This window comes from Gorilla gorilla, chromosome 14 (assembly GCF_029281585.2).
Source record: "Gorilla gorilla gorilla isolate KB3781 chromosome 14, NHGRI_mGorGor1-v2.1_pri, whole genome shotgun sequence".
In the NCBI taxonomy this organism is placed as follows: domain Eukaryota; kingdom Metazoa; phylum Chordata; class Mammalia; order Primates; family Hominidae; genus Gorilla; species Gorilla gorilla.
This window is the reverse complement of record NC_073238.2, coordinates 115,213,027-115,234,852: the sequence shown is the minus strand read 5'-3', so window position 1 is coordinate 115,234,852 and position 21,826 is coordinate 115,213,027. Positions and strand designations below refer to the sequence as shown.

Below are 21,826 nucleotides of genomic sequence, written 5' to 3'. Positions count from 1 at the left end.
TAGAGACAAAGGGGAGGAGGGGACGTCAGACTTTGAGATGGGATGGGGTGCCTGTGTCTTGTGGCCCTGACTGTGCACCTGCTTGGGAGCCTGCCCTGTCAAAGGAGCACGTGCAAGGAGGAAACAAAATCAGGGTGAAGTGTAAGTGGTGTTGCTACCGACGCCCACCGATGTGATGCTTTCACTGGCACACTGTACAGTAGGCTGTTTCTCGCCTTTAAGGCGTTGTTCACAAGAGGAACAACCGCAGACACCTCACTGTCCCCTGCTGAAGGTCAATTCCATCACGAGGTGGATCTTTTCATCTTAGCCCCACCAAAATATCCCGAAGTCTAATATCGAATGGGCTAATTCGCAAGAAAAAGCAGCAACAGGTACTTAATTTCAATCTATTCTTTCACCTGGTTTCACTGATTGTTAAGAAAGAAAGAAATGCAGATGAGTATATAGCCAGCTTATGGTTTGTTTCTCATTTGTTTGGTGTATTAAATGAGTATTTCTGATGCAAATCTGCGATGACTGCAGAATACGAACATTACTTGAGAGAATCTTAACTAAATGCAATATTAAAATGCCTCCTTGGGTGACTATCTTATGGGGTTGTTTTGTTTCTGATATCAAAACGCTAACAAAGCGAATGTGCTCATCATGACTTTATTTGACTTCAAAGTCAAAGTGAAAATTATGCAATAAATTCAGCAGCTATAAGTCTAATTTGACATGTGGAAAAATGTATTCTACCGTTATTCTGAAAATATATATATTTTTAACATTTCTGTTCAAGAGTATCATAAAGGTAGAAGTTTGAAACAGTTGAGTCATGCTAACTTTGATTACAGAAGTGCTCCCAGTTTACAATAGTGTTACGTGTCTAAGAAAACGGGTTTTCAAACTGAAATGAGTTACTGCAGAAACATTTTCAGAAGGCATATAAAAAGGCACTAAAATTTATTCTATCACTTGTTTCCTAAATTATATTACTGATTCTGGACCTTAATAATCCACTGTACTTTCTTATTGATTTGTTTGCTTACCTGCATTTTACTGTGTATTAACATCCTCTCTCCACGTGTTCAGAAAAACTATTACACAATCATTTAAAATGTGACCTGCCACATTTAATGTTAAATAGTATATAATAGACACTGAAAAAGTTATTAGGAACTTTTGCTGTGTGAACCCTACAGAAGCCCTTCAAATAAAACACAGCTTCTGTGTTTAGGGCAGGCTGAGTGTTTCAGATGAATCACTTCACAAGGCCTTGGCACACCAAGTGCCCCGAGTGGATTCACTACTTCTCAACGGCCACCCCACATCTCTTCTTCCTGAGGTTTTTAAACTGTGTTCAAATTGTTTACTTCACAAAACAGATTTGTTCATTACGATTTATGTGACACTTTTTTAGAACTTATTGCCAGGCCCACCATTCTACGACTGGTCAAGTTTTACTTCAGCTAAGCTAAACAGAAACATGATAGATTACTGGAATTTAAACGATAAAAAGTAACATTTCAAAGAAAAACAGAATACTTGTAAGGCCCTTAGTTGTTTTAGGGTCCTTATTTTCCCTGAAAATACACCAAGGAGACTGACTCCATTATCTTCCCACCCATAGAAGGGGAACCTCGCTCGGCTATTGTTAGTGCGGAGGAAAACACAACACGCCCCGCGGTGTTAAAATCACTTAAAACCGCAAAATTTCAACGTGACAAGTAGTGTTTCCTCACAATGGCCTCAAGTAAGTGACGTGCCTCTGGTCCAAGGAAGCTTCTTGTGTTTTAATTACACTAAGCAGAATTTAACTATAGAAGTTGCTCTAAGAGCCGACGATGAAACTTCTCAGGCTGCACTGGGTTTCGGTATTAGTGGTTTGGGACATTTTTCACAAGCAGTAATTCAAGAGAAAAGACTGTTTCATCAAAACACAATGGCACAGAATATGAAAGGAAGTTCTGCAAGTACCAAAAAAGACAAATAAAAGCAAGTATACGCCCCACCTGAGCAGCCCCCGCAAAGAGAACTTAGGAGCGAGCTGACAGATCCCGAGGTCCTGAGCCTGTTCACTACGCGTGCCCCCCAGGTACTCTGACTTTAAAGGAATGCATAAAATATAGGCCCCGTTGCTCTGCCGTAACATATTTTTAACAGTTCTCAAACCATTCTTAATGAGTACACACATTTAATTATTGGTGGGTGTTTTTAATATCTGAGCTACATCAATGAACCGAGGACTGATATCACATTGTTCCCATTTACGAAATGCCTTGCTTTTCTACATTCAATTATTAACCAGGAAATGGAACGTACAAAGGCCAAAGCCTTTCGGTATGTGGGAAAGTCAGATCAGGAGCCAGCAGCTGTTAAGAAACCAGAAGGCTGCGCTGATCTGGCCTTGGGAGCGCCCCGTTTACTGCCTCTGAGCAGCCTCCTTGAGGGCCGTGTGAGGGGCCAGGGCTGCAGTCTCACCCTCTTGCCCTCCAGGCTTGAGGCAGGAGTGGTCTCCCTCCTCCCTGCCCGCCCTCCCTCCACTCCGGTTTGGATTCAGGTGTTAGAAAAGGATTTAAGGAAAACACTTACTTGAAACACACACACACACACACACACACACGATTTTATAATTAAAGCCACACAATTAGGAGTGGAAAGCTCAGGCTGGCAGTATACAGAATAGATAGATGCCTTCCAGAAAAAAAAACTTAAGAAAAATGAAAAAAACAAAACAAAACCCTTATATTGTTTACCAACCTACATATCTAGTCACTACAAGATTCCACTGACAGCTCTGATAATGTCACGTGCAAGTGAACGATTCTTAATGTCAAGGCCACGAGACTATCCTCTTACGACCCTAACTCTGGAGAAGGAAGATGCCCTCCCCCGAATTTTACACACACACACACACACACACACACACACACACACACGTAATTTTTCTTATGGCCTCTCCCAAATCCTTAACACGTGGGCATTAGACAGTCTTAAAGAGGGCTTTCTTCCAGGAGTATCAATGCTTTCACAGCAAACAACAATTCACAGCCACGTAGCCTCTTTTATGCCTTTCTGAAAAAGTGGACAGTTCTATTTCTGTATCACCAGGTAAAGCAGCTGTTAAGTCGGTTTTCTAACTTCGCATATTAGTTTCAGGGCTGGTCATTCAAACAACTAAAACTGATCATGTTTTCTTAATATTCACATTTATTGCAAATACTTTTCTAGAAGCCAATGCCAACTACCTGATTTTTTCCTCAATGTTAAGCAGATATTTTATCTATACTAATTGAGAAATCAGGAGGCACTAAAATGTAAGTCCCAGTGACCTGAGATACAAAACAGAATCACCACCTCATCCATGAGAGACAGTCATGTCTGGATGCTATTTTCCTGCACATGAATAAAAATGCAAGTATTTAAGTGTACCCGGAAATCTGGTTGCCTCCTAAATTGTTTTCTTTTCACTTTTGCTGCTCATCAGTAGAGATTTCTATCCACGTTCTAAGAAAATGTGTGCATCCTATCAATGTAAGTTATCTCGAGGAAATAATATAGCTTTGATTTGTGCTTTAATGTCACAAGATCAAGATGAAAAACTTCAAACTGTGATGCTACATTTTATTTATCAAGTAATGGAAGTGCTCTGGTACTGTACAGATTGCAGAATTAACCTTTCCTCAACTCTTCTTCCCAATTAGACATTTGTTCCAGGAATCATGCAAAAAGTTCCTCATCGTAGTCTTATTCCCTGGCATGACTTCATGGATGCTTTAAGCACAGCATACTAGAGAGTAAGCAGCACTTTTAAGGAAAGTACTTCCCAAAACACTGCATTTGCAAAATGATGGAATGAATCTGGCCTTCTTTCTGCTCCACTCCCAGATCATTTGGGAGGGGAAGCGCTGAGGGTCCTGGCACCAACGTAATGCAAACGTGAAACAGGTCGACAACACACGAAATCGATTTTGCTGTTTAGGGGGGGTCGGTTAAGTAAGAACTGGAAAGAGCCGAATCGTGCTGTGCCGTTAGCCGTCGCTTTGGAAGGGGAAGTTGGAGACCAGCATGTCCTGCAGAGACACACACAGCCCTTACCGCGTCTCCAGGCTTGACAGAGACGGCCACCACCACTCCGGGCATCGGGGAACGCAGAACACTGCTTGTGTCCTCAGTCACTTTTTCCAGCATAAATTTGTTCAATTCTGCAGCAAGTTTGGTTAAGATATTCACCTTGTACTTAAGGGAAAAACAAAACAAAACCATAAATGAGTTTAAATGAAATTTTCCTCAAAAGTAGCATTCATTCTAAATCAATTTTTATTTTTATTTATTTTTTTTAATTATACTTTAAGTTTTAGGGTACATGTGCACATTGTGCAGGTTAGTTACATATGTATACATGTGCCATGCTGGTGCACTGCACCCACTAACTCGTCATCTAGCATTAGGTATATCTCCCAATGCTACCCCTCCCCCCTCCCCCCTCTAAATCAATTTTTAGCTTTTAAATTCAAATTACAGTAAGAGCCTTAAATTCAAATGGTTCTCAGTTGCTGCACACATCAAAATATATTTGTTTCTGTCATATATTGAGCTATTTCAGAAAGTTCTTGAAATAAGGGCTATTTCAGTTATTAAAATTAATCATTGATAAATATCATCCTGTATCTTTAAGAAAAACATCTCAAAACGTTATAAAGAAAACTGAGAATTTTACTTGTATTCCCTTCACCACCTACAAACTTATCCCTATCAAGGAAAATCCCGTGAGCTGCGCAGGCCCAGGGGATGGAGGAGGTGACATGTGGACAAGCGCCAGTAGATGGCAGCAGATGGCTGTTGCAGCTTCCCACGGCCCTCCAAGAGCGGCTGCACTACGTATCGGTAAGTTAAGACAATGGGGTTCAGTGTTCATTTTGGGCAAAATAGTATTTAAAATTCCATTTTTTCAGTGACAGAAAATGTTATATTCATGACTGAAAAAGTTGGCTTTTCTTAAAGGCACTATGTTGTCTTTCTGATGTAACAAGATGGTTAGGAAAAGACGCAAGATAATGAGAATGCCTTCTGCACTGAGAGACAATAACATCAAGATGTTATAAACACTGATGGAAAATACACACAGACAAGTATATTCATGGCACCTTCTGTAGGTGGCTTTCAAACATTCGGGCATATTCAGGGCAGTTCAGTGAAGCAGAACATTTCAAAAAAGAGAATTCCTATCCTCTCCATGAATAAATCTATGAGCCACAATTTGGTCTATCCAAACAGAAAAAAGATAAAATGGTTTGAGGAAGTGTCTCTTGGTGAAATTGGAACCACCACCCGAAGGTTCTGGATCCCTACCAGGTCTGATTTCTCTTGGGTAAGAAAGAAGCAGCAGTGAGACAGCTCCATTTTGTTCAAAAAAACCTGCTGTAACTCAAAGCCTCCTGTGGGCATCATGATGGCAGGGATGCAAAAACAAAATATAATTCCCCCTTTAATTCTGCATGGGGACGGCGGGAATCTCTAAGTGCCTCTTCACAGGGCCTACTGAAAAGGGTGGGGGGAGAGCTTTGATGGCCTAAGTTCCAAGTGGATTTGCGACACTGTGACAGGTTGAATAATAACATCTTTTGCATGTTTCTTTACTCCTGAGTGTGTGTTTTGCAATCAAGACATAGAAGCGTCTGCCAGTTTCTGAAGGATATGATCCTTAAGTGAAATTACAGTGCAAATAAAAGCTTTTTGCTCCTATTAAAATTCATCTGAGTCATAAGTGGTGAGGGAAAAAGCGAGGAGAGTGCATGCTGCTGTCAGTCTAATAAACATTCTGGGCAGAGGGACTATTTATCAGTGAATTGTACCTCCAAGTCCTTCATTAAATCAATGGGGGAGGGTGTGGAGGGACAGAGAGGACTATAATTGGACCAAATTGCACAGTTTTCCTATCTGTGCTGTCTGCAATGGGGGAAAACATCCAACATCACTAGAGGCATCAGAGTCAACAAAAAAGTTACTTTTCTAGTTGGTATCGCCCTGAGCTGCGCCTTCTGTGTGACTGACTTACGACGTGCCTTGTTCAGTTTTCAGTGTAGCACACAGATCTGTTTTTTTCTTGTTTTGCAGAATTCGACTTCAAAATATGAAGCCTAAATTCAGGAAAAGTATCTTCATTCGCTGAGAATATGATTTACCACATTTCCCCACAGTGGATATACTCCAAAAACTAAGTTTAGTTATATCACAGATCAGCCTGCATATGAACGAAGTGCTAAGACTGTATTTAGCTTCATTTCTCCCCAGAAATTACAAGATTCTGACGAACACTGGATCCTTTTACTATTTTTATAATTTTCATCTTTCAGATTCCTTTCTCTGTAGGACTCCTGCTTTGCTTGGAAAGAGATGTAAAAGAGTCACAAACTCAATGCCTTTAGATGCAGTCTTTGTTACTGATGAGATGTTCCTTTTCCTTTTGTATTTGTTTATTGTTCTTAAATCTGTTTGGGGGATAAGTGACTTATTGTAATAGCAAGTAAAAAATAACAACGGGGTAAACTCCTCCAGAGAGGCCTTGGTGCAAACAGTTGGTTTAGAAATGACCTTTCTGAATATAAAAAGAGAAGAGAGAGAGAGATTCTCTTTTTAAGATCACCTTTGATGTTGTCCTGAGCCCGTGAGTGTACCACACAAACACGCCTTCTTAAAACAGCCTCTCAGCTGGCCTGTGCTGTGCTGCACAGGGCGCGTGCCGGGATGGGGCCCAAGCGGGGTGCAGCATATGGGCCCATCAGAATGAACTGCCTGGTGAGGACCGTAAAAGCTTTTTGATGCCCCAGAAAAGAAGTCATTTAAGAATGTACACCAGGGCCTTCCAAGCTTCTGATCAAAACTGCTATTTACTAGCATCTCTGGATTCTTTGGGGGCACAGAGAGCCAATGCTTTGTGAGACTTCAGGAATGTGCCCCTACCTGGACCGTGGGGTACAAGCTCGGTTTCACCGTGGGCATTTAACTATTCCTCAAGGGTTGTGCGAAACTCCCTTAGAGAGTTTTGATTTTAAGTTTTTGTGGTTGTTTTCAAGAAGATAAATCACAAAGTTGATATTTGAGGGTAGGAATCCAAGACTCTGAAGGCTTGTGGACAGGACAGAGTAGAAGGATCCCAGAAGCAGCCAGGTTTTCCTGCTGCCTGGGTAGGATGAGGGAACATGCCAGCGTGGGTGACAGGCAGCTGCCTATGGGTGGGGCTGGGCTGCCATGGAGCCGGAAGATGACTCGCTCCAGTGAGCTCGGGGCTGGTCAGTGCGTGGAACTTCACTCCGCTGGCTTAGGAAGGTGTTCTCCAGACCACACAGCCAAATGAAAAAAAAAGTTCTTGAAAAACAGCTCACCACGTAAGTGAGAACAGAACAGTTGCTCTCTGGCTTGGCCTGGTGGGACTCCTCAACCCACACACGACAGTAATGGGAGGGAATGAGGTGTTATCTAATGACTCAATGACGGAAAGGTGACCCAAGCCCGGGTCTCTAAGCAAATTAATTTTATGGCCTCTACAGTGTGAAACCATGTCTAACAAGAAAATTTCTCCCAAAAGTTTAAAAGCAAGAAAGAAAAGGAATCACAGCTGACATGAAAGGGTCAGGAAGAAAGCCACAAGAGCTGGACAATGACAAGAAACACCAGTGGGATTGTTTTTAAAACTGACACGCAGCTCTTCCGTGGACCTAATGAAAGCCTGGGGGCTGAGAGTGGTTGCTGCAGCAGGAGGAGGCGGCTAGTCACAGTCTGGGTGAGAGAGGGATGTTATCACTGGACCTCATTAAGAAAAGCATCCTGCAACTGGGCATGTATGCCTGTGCCCCAGCACCCCAGAAATCAGCACCCCAAAGACAGCAAAGAATGACCCACTTTGAGACACACTCCACTTTCACGGATACACAGCATACCACCCTGGAGGCTTCTGTATTTGTACAGTACATGCACCTCCTTACAGCGTTAAATCCACCCACTTTTTTCCACAGCCTGTAGAAGTACCAGTAATGTAATTCTGCAGACCCCATGCGCTAAATGTTGCAATGATCCTGAGGTCTGCGGCTGCTCCCGAGGTGAGCGCTTGCAGTTTGCTGTACAGTTTTCAGCTGTGATTTCAAAGCCTCCAGTGCCACTGTCAACCTCCGTTCCTCTTCCAGTGGGCTCACTTCCAGTTTCCATTTATAAGTCATTCTTCCAGTAACAATTAGGACACGTACAGTTGACTGACTGTTAATGTTCTTTCATGTCCTCAACTGTTGGCCATCTCAGTCAATACCAACTCAAGGGCAGGTGCTATCTTTGACTGTAAATCACTGTGCATCAGCTATCTTGAAGCACTGGCCAAATACTGTCCATGCACCCCTCACTAAGTAAGGAGGCAGACACTTCTTCAAAGATTAGGCTCTCTTCCTAGTCAAGGTTTTACACCTTCTGGCCCCAAAGGTCTCCAACATTAAGCTCTGTCTTCATTTCCGCAGCGTGGCAGTGAGAGCAACGCTCGAATACTCCCCTAAAGGTCTACTCTCCTAACTCAGAGCTGGGGAAACAGCGTCAGTGTTTTTAAAGTGGTGGAAAGCGCGAAATGCAAAAATGATGCATCTTTAAAAACACTGGCGTGGCTGAAAAGCAGAGAAAAACTAGATATAAATTAAAACAGTTCAGTGGAATGACACTTGAAATTCAACCACGTCCTACTCTCCTAAATTCTTTGTAGGGTACACAATTATCACTTGAGGAAAAGCAGAGCAAGGTTCGGAGCCATACAAAATAATTTCCCTCTACTTCTGCCCAGGGCCCAATCGCCTGATATCTGAGCTACACCACCACCACAAATCTCCAAGACACAACAGTGACAATACACAGAATTGAAGCCTACGGCTGTCCTTCCTTTGGAGGTGCAGCCCAGGCAAAGGAGCGGACATGAAGAGGCAGCAGCTAAGGCGCAGGGCGAACCGCAGCCTCCTACAGCTGCAGTCGCTGGAGCAGCCTGTTAGCATAATGCTGTGACAACTCCATCAGTGCAGTCTCAAGGTAGCTGTCAATCAGGATGCATCATTTAATCCAACAGCACTCGGAGGACTTTCTCCTACAACCCACATGACAGCGTATCTACAGCTCTATTTATATCAGCGCCCAGTTGTGTTTACAATGTTGTTGTAATTAGAAAAGATGCAACAGGCGGCAATATTATTGAGACTTCCATTTTGTAGTATTGCCCTGTAAAGTGTGATCTTGCTTCACAGAGTCATGCTAAATGACAAAAGGCTATTTTCTTCAATCTCCCAGCTCAGACAGCACTTCATTTGCAGCTATCTATAATTAGATTAATGGTGTAGTGCGGTACAAAGCAGGCCCACTTCACATCAGATAGCATATGAATTAGGACAAACACTTATTTCAATTCCAGGCAGAGAAAGCAATGACTGGGGTATTTAGCATACCCTTTATGGCGGAATGAGATGTTAATTGTGTACCATTACCTCTAAACTGCTTGCTTGTTGTATAAATCACTGTGCTAATTGATGCAGAGATAGAAATGTAGCCACAGGCGAGAAAGCAAAGGAATGAGAGCTGAAGATGGTGGATAGGGGATTATCGAGTAAAACCATATGGAGATGAGGCTCCTTTGAAACCTTTGCTTTCTGCCCATGAGCAGGATTTCTTCATATACAGCAAAACTCTGATACAAGAATAATTAATTTTACATTCCTTTTTAAAAACACAAATTCCTTGTAGAAGTTCCGGCTGCCAGAAATCCAAATAATAGGTATGTGGAATTCATCATAATATACATTTATAAAAACATGGAATGTGTAGTTTTCAATAGTCAGAGCTCCTCATCTGGGTTTTCGGCTCATGGGTTAATAAATAACACTTGTCAACTATACCTGAAGCAGATGTTTCTGACCCATCCACAGGGCAAAAACAAATTCTTTCCCAAGGCTTGAAGTTGTTCTTTTAGACAAAAAACAACAACAACAACAACAACAACAACAACACACACACACACACACACACAAAACAAAAAACCCACACCACCACTATGCTGGCTTAGTCTGTTATAGACTCTAATTGTGTAGAAACATTTATTCAGGATGTGAATCCAACAGAACAGAATCATTTTCATCTACCATTAAAACAACGATTTTAACACCATCACCCAAACACTGAAATCTGACTATTCCAACTTGAGATATTCTTCCTTGTTTTTCTAAAACTAGCAAAATAATAATAATAATAATAAACAGAAGCAAGTAGTAATTTAAAAGCTTCCATTTTAAAATCTCTGAATTTTACTCTTCCCTTTTAAAATGTCTTGTTCTGCACTCAACAACTCTTAATAGGGTAAAAACGAGTGTCTCAAAAGCGCACATATAGAAATCAAATGTTACGTCCCACAAGTCAAACCGTCCGTGATCCACAGATAAACATGCCCCTGGAAGTTCATCATCAAGTACATGTGTCCTGAGTACACGCTCACGTTTTCTCACGAGCAAGGCAACACTGAGGCGCAGATTAGTGCTGGGACCTTCTCACAAATTCAGCTGCTTAGTAATTAGCACTGTTACAACATTTTACGCAGAGAACAAACGCATAGGGTCAGTTAGCTCCAGTCCTCAGCGTCACGGTAACAGTTAACATATCCGTCTACTGGCAAGTGCACATTTGAGAAACACTGTATCTTTCAGCGTTGTGAAATACGAACACCACACTAACTTGCAAGAAAATAAAACAATGTTTCAAGAAACTAGAAAGTCTAGTTCAAGTTACCAGGACTGAAACTTGGGAGGGGAAAGTCCAGAGCTGCTTTTTTAGGGGCCACAGCTGTCACCTTTCACTGTACAGAGTGGCCCTTATTATACATCTGACTGCTGAACTAAGGACACCTGGATCGCAACTGCAAGCGTTTACGGTTTAGGTTATTATGCTAAATAATATTAAAAACAAACAAAATCCACAAAGAAACATCAAGGACTCTCAGGATGGAAACCAACGTCAGCACAATAAATAGCGTGAACCCCCCACCCCAAGCATCAAGGCAACATAAATAGAAAGGAGAAAAGATGTGGAAACAGTGTAAAGCCCTGCCTCCTGGTCATTAATCACTTGTTTAGACCTTTTTAAACTAGAGCCTTACAGCCTGCAGCCAAAACCAACATGCCTCAGTGAAGCTGGTGTTAACAGAAGAAAATATATGGTTTCTGACATTGCATCCCAGTTCCTCAACATTTGCTCCAACTGAAAAAGGCAGTTAAACACAAAGTAAATCATCCAGTTAGCCTGGCTGTTTAGTGACACACAATTGATAATGTCAATACATTGCAGCGACATAATGCGTCACTTTCAACACTCGTCCGCTGCCATTTATGAATCAATCTCTACTCAAGGTTTTATTGTGTTACTGGTAGGTGGTTCTTGGAGTTAAGTCTTTTACTGGACCAATGAATGTGCCACAAGGAGGCTCAACGGCAGTGAGCAGCAATCTCATTTTTCGAGGGAAAAATTAACACAAATAGGAGTGGGAAGAAAATCCCAACAAAACAGAAGAATAAAAATATCTGAAGCCCATTCAGCAACTCATTTTTCAAACATCCTGCAAAAATGGGGAGGGTTTCCTTAGAGAAAAGAACCATCTTAAGGCTAATCATCAACAGCATTGAAGGAATGGGTAAGACTGTGTGTATCTCGGGCTTGCTTCCGAAAGATGATCTCTCCTCTGCAGGGAAGAATATGGAGTTGTCAATAATACAAAAATCTAGCCTCATCCTTTGTTCCATCTTGTTTTTGTAACTGGAAACACAAGGCTCATTCCAGTTATACTGTTCTAAGATGAGCAACTTAAAAAAAAATAGTGCCAAAAAATTAAATTGAAAATTAAACACTAGGCTGGGTGCGGTGGCTCACACCTATAATCCCAGCACTTTGGGAGGCCAAAGCTGGAGGATCATGAGGTCAGGAGTTCAAGAACAGCCTGGCCTACATAGTGAAACCCCGTCTCTACTAAAAATCCAAAAAATTAGCCAGGCGTGGTGGCGGGCGCTTGTAATCCTAGCTGCTCAGGAGGCTGAGGCAGAAGAATCGCTTGAACCTGGGAGGTGGAGGTTGCAGGGAGCCGAGATCGCGCCACTGCACTCCAGCCCAGGCCACAGTGCGAGACTCTGTCTCAAAAAAAAAGAAAAGAAAAGAAAGAAAATTAAACACTAGACCCAGCACTCAATAACAGAGAGGATTTATTTCTTCCCTTGTGTTGCACTGAGGTTACCTTGTAATCTGAATCACTTCTATCATAAGAGAGGCCTAAAACTGATGTGGCGGGAAAAGAGCTAGCGTCTAGGAAGCTGCCCCATTCCTAGTCTTCTAAGAATTCCGAGGCGGTCTCTGATGGGCAGGAGGGCACTGAGAAGTCCTCAGTGGGTTTCCCAAGGAGCAAGTCTGTTAATGACAGCAGCCTCCCTGGAGTGTGGCGCCACAGTGCCATGTGTGCAGGTGTGCCCATGATAAAGGGGGCCCAGCCTCTGCCTGGCCCAAGTGCCCCCAAGCTGTCTAACAAGTAGGTGCATATGCCACAAAGGCAATTTGCTGGAATAAGTGGCACTTTCACTTCCACAAAGGCAAGTCCATTTACAATGAACTGTACAGAATGCACGAAATAGAACATGTGCATTCTGTTTGATCAGGAGTCTCCGTGACACATTACGACTATAATGAGTCATTTTTTTCTTTTTACTCAAGAAAAATATTATAGATCTTTGAAAGCCATGTACTCAATTATATAACAATACCAACACCTGTTAACAGTACAGGCTGTTTCTATTCTGTATCTCAAATTGTTTTATGTAATTACGAGTTTATAAGGTATTTGGTAAACCGGTAAGAAAGTACCTTTTTAAAGCACTGTATAATTTGGGGTACAATGAAGTGTTCTCTTAAAAATCTATAATTAGGGCAGCATCAGCTTACAGAAAAGTAAAGGAAATGTTACAAAAACACAATTATGTAGATAAGCACTGCGGTGAGGAAGTGTACCATTTCACGATGGTGCCCAACCCTCTTCTTTTTTCTCCTCCTATCTGAAATGTTCTTTGCTCATACCAAGTTGAAGTCATGCTTTCAGAATGAATGATCTTTGGGGAAAAAAGATGGGGAGCTCAGACTTCCCATGTAAGTCCTCAGTCCCCCCCAGGTTGGAGCACCTGGGAAGTGTTCTAATGTGAGGGGCTTCAACAACAATCTTGCCTTTACAGGTTTTCTTAAATGTTTTTACTAGTATGAATTCACTGAAGAAACTCAAAATTCAAAATGCCTAAATGCTGGCTTTATGGGACAGAAATTCAAAAACTAAAATACAGAAAGGCAGAGTAAATGAAAGTAAAGATGACTATGATACTGTGAGGTAGACCGTCGGCCAAGAAAACTGAAGCAGAAAGCAACTGAAACCCCCGCCACCCCCGCCCCCACCCTCACCCGCGAAGGGTTCTGGTCTGAAGTAGCAGAAATGAGGGCTGGTAGGGGGGTTGCCTAAGAATCTTGGGGTTTACAGTTCTGACATATCCTAGACGCTGAGCCAAGGAGGACTGCTGGCACCCTCATGCTGTGCTGTGTACAGAACACACGATGCTGAAGGTGGCCAAGGCCTGGAGAGCCGTGGGAGAAATCGGGAGACAGGGCGATGTGGCCCCCCTCCTGGCAGCAGCAGAGCATGAAAGCCCAAGTCTCTGAAGCCAACCGGCCCGACTGTGACATCCCAACGAGATGGCACCTTCTGACCAAGTTACCTCCTTCTCAGACAGATGTCAACTCTAAAATCAAGCTAATACAGGTGTTGAGTAACTGTTTTGAGGATTAAATTTACGAAGATCTGCAGCGCGCCTAGCAAGTGCTCGAGAGTAACTATTCACCAGGTATTATTTCCTGTCTCCTTTCCAAACATCTCTGGTTGTTCAGAATGAAAGAGTGGTGGATTTTTTGGGGGGGGATGGGGGAGGGTGGGCAGAGAACAGGGTACCACTCTGGCACCCAGGAATGGCTCACTACAGCCTTGACCTCCTGGGCACAAGTGAAACTCCCACCTCAGACTCCCAAGTACCTGGGACTACAGGCAGACGCCACCATGCCTGCTTAGTGTTTCAGTATGTTTTGTAGAGATGGGGTTTTGCCACATTGCCCAGGCTGGTCTTGAACTCCTGGGCTCAAGGGATCCGCCCGCCCCAGGTTCCCAGAGTGCTGGGATTACAGGCATGAGTCACTGCACCAGACTGACACTGGTAGATTTTATTTTAAAATCATGTATTGTAGGACATCTCAGATTAACTTCTAATTGTTGGAGTTCTAGCTCTATGCTCTCCATGTTTGAGAGCAAATAGATTACATTCTTCAAACATCACATCTGGCTCTAAAATCAAAGAAAGGAAGTTGATTCTGTGTTCAGAGAGGTTCCCAGGCATGCAGCGAGGGACCCCACGGTTGTCTTTTCCTTAGACAGTTAAAAGCATAGTGAATTAGAGAAACAGTTTGGTTAATTCATTCAAAAACCATTTATCGAGCATATCTGGGCAATGTGAGAATACAAAATAAACAAGAAAAAATGGTTCCTGACCTAAATACCATAATCTGGCCAGAGGGAAAAGACATTCATGAATGACACAATATAAACGTATTCAAGGATTACTAAGAATGCGATCAATATGAGGTGGGCTTTTTTATTTTAGCCCCTCTCTTACAGAAAATCTCCAGGCTGCGAGGCAGCAGAGAGTAGTGGTCTACTGTTTAGGATCTGGAGTCAGAATACTGTTCCACTTACAAGCTTGAGAAAGTTCGACTTTCCATGTCTCAGATTCCTTCTTTATGAACTGTGGATCATAACAGTGCCTGCTTCTGTGGAAAGTAAGTGAATTCTTTTTTTTTTTTTTTTGAGACAGAGTCTCTCTCTGTGTCACCCAGGCTGGAGTGCAGTGGCATGATCTTGGCTCACTGCAGCCTCCGCCTCCCGGGTTCAAGTGATTCTCCTGCCTCAGCCTCCCGAGTAGTTGGGACTACAGGTGCGTGCCACCATGCCCAGCTATTTTGTATTTTTAGTAGAGATGGGGTTACACCATGTTAGCCAGGGTGATCTCAATCTCTTGACCTCTTGATCTGCCCGCCTCAGCCTCCCAAAGTGCTGGGATTACAGGCGGGAGCCACGGTGCCCGGCCAGTAAGTGAATTCTTGTATGAAGAAGCCTCAGAACACAGAAATGTCATTAAGTATTTAATAGCCATCATTACCACTAATTGCTGTCATTAAAACATGTCCACAGATGGACAGAAGTCTTGGGCACAGTCACTGAGAAGACACTGGAGGCTGCCTGGGTGGGTCTAGAATTCAACACAGGGATCTAAATCACTCTCACGCCCGCGTACAGGCTCTCAGATGCACCTCAGCTCTTCATGCTGACTCTCTCCACTGGAAGTGTCCTCTGATCACATTCTTAGCCTAAAAATTCGGCCTTCTATTCAATTCTCATATGAACATTCTCCCGACTTGGAACGTTGTCCTATCTATGTGGATCTGACTATAATCTTTCCCCAGACTTTAAGACTATGTTGCTAATTTCTCATGGCAGAAGAATTCATATTTGAGGAACCTGAGATTTTATAAGAAAATGAGAATCAGCGGACTGAGCAAGTGAAATTCGACAGCTCTTACAAAACAATGTATTTTATGGAGTTAAAAATAGTTATAGGCTTATTGTAACAAGTCCAATGGTAGAGAGGTGTGTAAAACAACTTACTAATCCACCCTCTCACATCTAATCCCACTCCCCTTCAGTAATGTCAGTTTTTATTGTATATGTTTTACTCACATGAATCTATCAAAATATAAACATATATGTAAACTACAAATACATTTAGCCTGGGTAAAATGAAACACTGAAGACTGCTTATTATTGAGGATCTCACTCTGTCACTCAGGCTGGAGTGCAGTAGTGTGATCACAGCTCACTGCAGCCTCAACCTCCTCAGCCCATGTGATCCTCCCACCTCAGCCTCCCAAGTAGCTGAGACCATAGGCACATGCCACCATGCCCGGCTAATTTTTTTAAATTTTTTGTAAAGACAGAGTTTTGCCATGTTGCCCAGGCTGGTCTCGAACTCCTAGGCTCAAGCGACCCATGCCCCTCGGCCTCCCCAAGTGCTGGGATTACAGGCGTGAGCCACTGCACCCAGCCCGCAGCTCATTTACAGAGGGAGAGATTTACGATCTTTGGCCATTCAACATCCTTGACTCACTGCAGACTTTTAAACACAAGATGTTTAACACAGAAAAAACTTTATTTTATTATTATTTCTTTTTTGGGGGGGGATGGAGTTTCGCTCTTGTTGCCCAGGCTGGAGTGCAATGGCGCAACCTCGGCTCACCACAACCTCCACCTCCTGGGTTCAAGTGATTCTCCTGCCTCAGCCTCCCGAGTAGCTGGAATTACAGGCATGCACCACCACACCCAACTAATTTTGTATTTTTAGTAGAGACAGGGTTTCTCCATGTTGGTCAGGCTGGTCTTGAACTCCCGACACCTCAGGTGATCCACCCGCCTCGGCCTCCCAAAGTGTTGGGATTACAGGCGTGAGCCACTGCGCCCGGCCAGAAAGAACTTCAGGTAAATTATTTTTCCTCGTACCTGCTTAGCTAGCTTATCTTAAGCATGGCTGTTCTGAGCCTCTGTCGACAGGCAGCCTCTGCCCAGGACAACTCCATAATGTGGCAGAGTATCCTCCACTGGCCCTGCCAGTCTCTCTTACCCACGATCCAGCCTCCCCTCCTCCCCGGGAATCAGAAGGTCCAGCTGTAAATACAGCTTTAACGCCCTAGGTCTGCGTCGGCCTCAGCTTCTACAACCTTTCCCAGCGCTGCACTGAAAATTCCTGTCCTCTGCCGTCTGCTCTGCCTCCCTCTTCTTTTCTCAACTTTGTTTCCTCTTTTTCTAATTATCCCCAACAGCGTGACTTGTTATCTGCATGTAACAGACAACTCTGCCTGGCTGCAGTGACTCCACTAGGATTTTCCCTAAATCCCTGTCCTTTACTCCTAAGTCTATCTCATATCCTACCATTCACACCAATCAACAGAAAGCTCTCTTAACTTTGTAAATTGTAACCACTCAGTCATTTTCAAGTCTAGAGGGCCAGAAATGCCAAAAGTAACTGCCAAAAGCTTTAGTCACAGAAGTTAAGGTCGATTCCCTGTGGTCTAATTTGTAAATGATAGCTGTCTAATCAAAATGAGAAAGGCCTACCTAACCCTCTTACCATTGCAATTCAATAATGCTACACAGTAACTCATGAAATAAGACTAGGAGACATTTCCCTTGCATCTGTATAATCCAGAAACCAGGAATACTGAGTACCAGCCATTCTGTGCCGCTCTGCTGTCCTCTTGGTTAAAAATATACAGTACACACAGCCAGGGTGAGGTGGGATGAGAGGGTGCCCGTTCAGCAGGGACATCTACCCTGGCCTCTACCTTAGTGAAATCTGCCTGGATCAGGGGGCTGGGCCTCTGTTTCACAGGCTTAGAAGCTAGACTTCCACTATACACTCATAATGCATCATTCTGAACAAGATGGATTCACTTTTATCAAGCTCACAAGATATTGACGTGTAAACCATCTTAGGAATTTACAATCAGAAATAGGTTTGTAAAGGGAACTCACACACCTCCTAACTGTAGTGTGAGCACTAAATTATAGTCAGTGGTTCTTTGATAAATACAGAATCAGCAGAAGAGGCACTGGCTGAAGTGCTCTCCACCAAGACAGCATAAGCAGCAGTTCTCAATCACCGAAGCATCAAAACTTGCCTGGAGGGCTAGTAAAAACACAGACCGCTAGGTCCCCAACTTGAGTTTCCAATTCAGGTTTGGGTGCATTTTATTTATTTATTTATTTATTTATTTATTTATTTATTTATTTATTTATTGAGAAGGAGTCTCCCTCTGTTGCCCAGGCTGGAGTGCAGTGGCATGATCTCAGCTCAGCACAACCTCCACCACCCGGGTTCAAGTGATTTTCCTGCCTCAGCCTCCCAAGTAGCTGGGATTACAGGTGTGCGCCACCATGCCCGGCTAAATTTTTTGTATTTTTAGTACAGACGGGGTTTCACTATGTTGGCCAGGCTGGCCTCAAACTCCTGACCTCGTGATCCACCCGCCTTGGCCTCCCAAAGTGCTGGGATTACAGGTGTGAGCTGCCACACTGGGCCTGGGGTCTGCATTTCTAACGAGTTCCCAGGAGACGCTGAAGCTGCTGGTCTGAGGACCACATTGTGGGTGAACAGAAGGCCTTCTCCATTATGGAATGGCCTTTCCCAGGGAATTTAGCTCATGTCCATGAGAAGCCTCTCTTCTCCTAGACTCAGCTGACAATGCGCTGCTGGAGAAGGCTTTTCTGATAGTAGACAATGGAGACTCAGAAGGGTGACGGGGTGGGAGGAGGGTAGATGATGAGAAATTACTTAATGGGTACCATGTACATTAGTCAGGTGATGAATATCTAAAATCCTTGACTTCCTCTCTATTCAGTCTATGCATGTCACAAATTTACACTTGTACCTCGTAAGTTTATATAGATAAAATAATTTCAAAAAGTATGTTTGACTCTTGTTCTAGGTAGCAAAATCTCTGAGTGACACATTTTTTCTTTTTTTTTAAGAGTCTCACTCTGTTGCTCAGGTTGGAATGCAGTGGCATGATCTTGGCGATCTTGGCTCACTGCAACCTCCGCCTCCCAGGTTCAAGCAATTGTCCTGCCTCAGCCTCCTGAGTAGCTGGGACTACAGGCACCCACCACCACACCTGGCTAATTTTTGTATTTTTAGTAGAAACGGGGTTTCACCATATTGGCCAGGCTGGTCTCAAACTCATGACCTTGTGATCTACCCGCCTCGGCCTCCCAAAGTGCTGGGATTACAGGCGTGAGCCACTGCGCCCAGCTAAAGAAACATCTTTAAAGTATCTTTTGCATAAATTCAGTCTTGCTTATTTGATGTCTCAAGATTTGGGGAGTGTTTTGGTGTCTACAGTTACTACCCCATTAATTCTTCTCTGGCCTCAATGTTGCTGTCCCTAAATTGGATCAAATATATTCTTAGAAGGGTGAGATTAGGAAAGGAACTCATTAATATAGACTGAAGGCCTCTCTAGTCTGTAAGTAACCTTAATATTCTGAGACTGGAGAATACCACTGTGCTCACTATCTTCTGGGAGAGAGGTTCTCTTTAAATGTTTACAGATTTCAGATGAGCTGAAACCAGCCTTAACTGCTCAATATTTGGGCAACGGGGGACTGTTCGTTTGATCTTTTGGTTTATTAAAAACTACGGGGAAGCTAACAAGTCTTAGAAAATTTAGCAAGGTAACTTTAAATGGAATGCACATGTTATTATTACATGAATTAATTAGTATAAATTCCTTGAAAAGAAACTTTAATATTAAAACATATATAAATATATCCTTAAGGAGAGTTCTGGTCTCAACAAATAATAACAAAATATAAGCGCCAGATCACTACTGCCCTTGGTCTGGTGTCTGCAAGAGGAAATGACACACTGAAGAGCTGGACTTTCATTTGACTTTCAACCGTACTACAATCTTACTAGAATGTGGAGAGCCTGGTGACTCCATCCATTTTAACAGTGATCGCCTCAATCTGAAGACAGTCTCAGGAGAAAATGGACTGAGCCACAATTGTTTAGCTTTTTTCCTGGGTGGTAAGATTCCATTCTTGCCCAATTTCTTACTTCAATTAGATTCAGAGGTAGAATAATCTAAAGATAGATTCCAAATACTCTCTCTCTCATCTTTAAAAAAAAAAAAAATGAATCTGTTATTCCTTCTCCCCAAATGACAGAAGCATGATTTAATTGTATTTTCCTTCAAAACTCTGTGGCCAATAAAATACTAGCACCTCCAAAAAAAGTCTCAAGCAACCTGTGAATTAGAAACACAAGAAATATTTTTTCCTTTGCTTCTCCTATGTTATTTTGAAAACTGTGAAAGAAAAAACCTTTTTAAAATGTCATATATACTTGTCTTGTTTACATTCAGATGTATGAAAAAGTTCACTGAGGCGTTGGTCTTATTTTTGTCACTAGACATAATGGGACAGATGTGCTTCTGCAACAGAGGTACGGATGTAGCATGCAGCAGTCTATCCTAGAAGCTCTGGAAACAAACACTCTTTATCCCAAGGAGACAGGATATGAAAGGCTGGAACCGCCTTAATAAGATACTACTTGTCCCAACATAAAAGTCTGTCTTGAGGCATCCTACTACAGTCTTGCCTATTACTCTGCTGATTAAAGGAGGTTGACTAGAGCCATGTGGGCTAGAAGGAGTGAGGCCTGGACCAGAAGAAAATAATTGCAAAAGTTTCTCTGTCAAACATTAGAAGTCATCAACATCAGAATCACAAATATTTCACTAATCTCTTACATCCTGCAAATGTGCAGATAAGCCATTTCTCTCTGCCAAACACCTGAATGGAACAATGATTATCTTCCGGGATACAAAACTATCTCCTAGTTTCACCAGTTATGTGAACGCAGATGCTGACAAAGGAGAAATCTTATTTTTCAAACGTCTTTTGGGAACAGCAAAGGCTATGAATATTTTAGAACTAGTGAGAGAGTGCTATGCTGAGCCATGGAAGCAAACTCCTTGTGTTCCGTGTATTGACTGCATGCCCATAGTTTTGTGGCTTGGTGAAAAGCTTTCACTTGTCACAACTCACGGTCTTCCACAATAACATGAATTGACATCAATGATTTTGCTTGCAATGCGGGTGGAAGTCTTGTCTTCCACTGCCAAGTTCTCAGAACCAGAGAACCGAATCAATGCCTTGTTAAAAGGTTTTGACAAGGTATGGTGGCAGAATACAAAATTTCTCTCTACCATAAACAAGCATGCTAACATGACAGAGATGAATCATTAAACTACCCCCACCCCAGGAAATATCACTCCAAAACAGTTCAATAGGGAGGAGTTATTTTAAGCATAAAGAACATGGTTGGTAGTGGAATAAACCTACGAAGACCAGACACATGCTCCAGTGTGGATGAACCTCAGAAGCGTTATACTGAGTGGAAGAAGTCACACACAAACAGTAGCTAGGGGTTGCTGGGGGAGGTGGGGGAATAGGGAGTGATCACTTAATGGAAATGGGGTTTCCTTTTGGGGTGATGAATTGTCTTGGAACTGGAGAGAGATGATGGATGTACAGCGTTGTGAATGTTAATAAATGCACTGAATTGTATGTTTTAACTTAGCTAATGGTTAATTGTGTTATGTGAATTTTAACTCGAGGAGCAAGGAAATCTATTTGGCCATATGAATTTGTAAAGCTTTCATTTGCAGGCTCTTCAGTCACTAACACGGGCGTGTTTCCAACTGATTTGTGGCTTTCCTCTTTCTCTCTCTCTTGTTTTTGGTATGTCTTCTCCAGTAGACAGTACTAACCTCCATGAGAGAGCATAATAGTATCTGGTACACAGAGAAGACATTCAATATTTGTGAATGAAAAAGTAAAAAAAAAATCAGTAATTTTTTTTTTTTTTTTGGCTAACCTACACATCTCCAGACAAAAAGAGAGGCAACTGGCGATAACTACGACAACTTCCAATGTTGGGCTGGGTGTGGTGGCTCACGCCTGTAATCTCAGCACTTTGGGAGGCTGAGGAGAGAGGATTACTTTGAGGCCAGAAGTTTGAGACCAGCCTGGGCAATATAGCAAGACCTTGTCTCTACAAAATAACAGGTTAGCCAGGTGTAGTGGCACATATCT

General features: G+C 42.7%; 1 protein-coding gene and 1 long non-coding RNA gene across 7 annotated transcripts in view; one reads left to right on the top strand and one right to left on the bottom strand.

Moving 5' to 3' along the window:
• Nucleotides 1-21,826, bottom strand: part of PCCA (propionyl-CoA carboxylase subunit alpha) — a 456,523-nt gene that overhangs the window by 10,337 nt on the left and 424,360 nt on the right. For 4 of the 6 annotated variants that reach the window (XM_019039752.4, XM_055360016.2, XM_004054694.5 and 1 more), the window contains one exon: nucleotides 4,084-4,224. The exons of the other annotated variants lie outside the window; for them this stretch is intronic. In XM_019039752.4, coding sequence (XP_018895297.3) covers nucleotides 4,084-4,224 — 141 coding nt within the window. The remainder of the gene's footprint in view (nucleotides 1-4,083; nucleotides 4,225-21,826) is intronic. 6 annotated transcript variants of the gene reach the window in all.
• LOC134757020 (uncharacterized) lies at nucleotides 4,220-9,814 on the top strand. The gene is made up of 2 exons (XR_010130620.1): nucleotides 4,220-4,872; nucleotides 6,103-9,814. It is a non-coding gene; the product is annotated as an uncharacterized lncRNA (long non-coding RNA).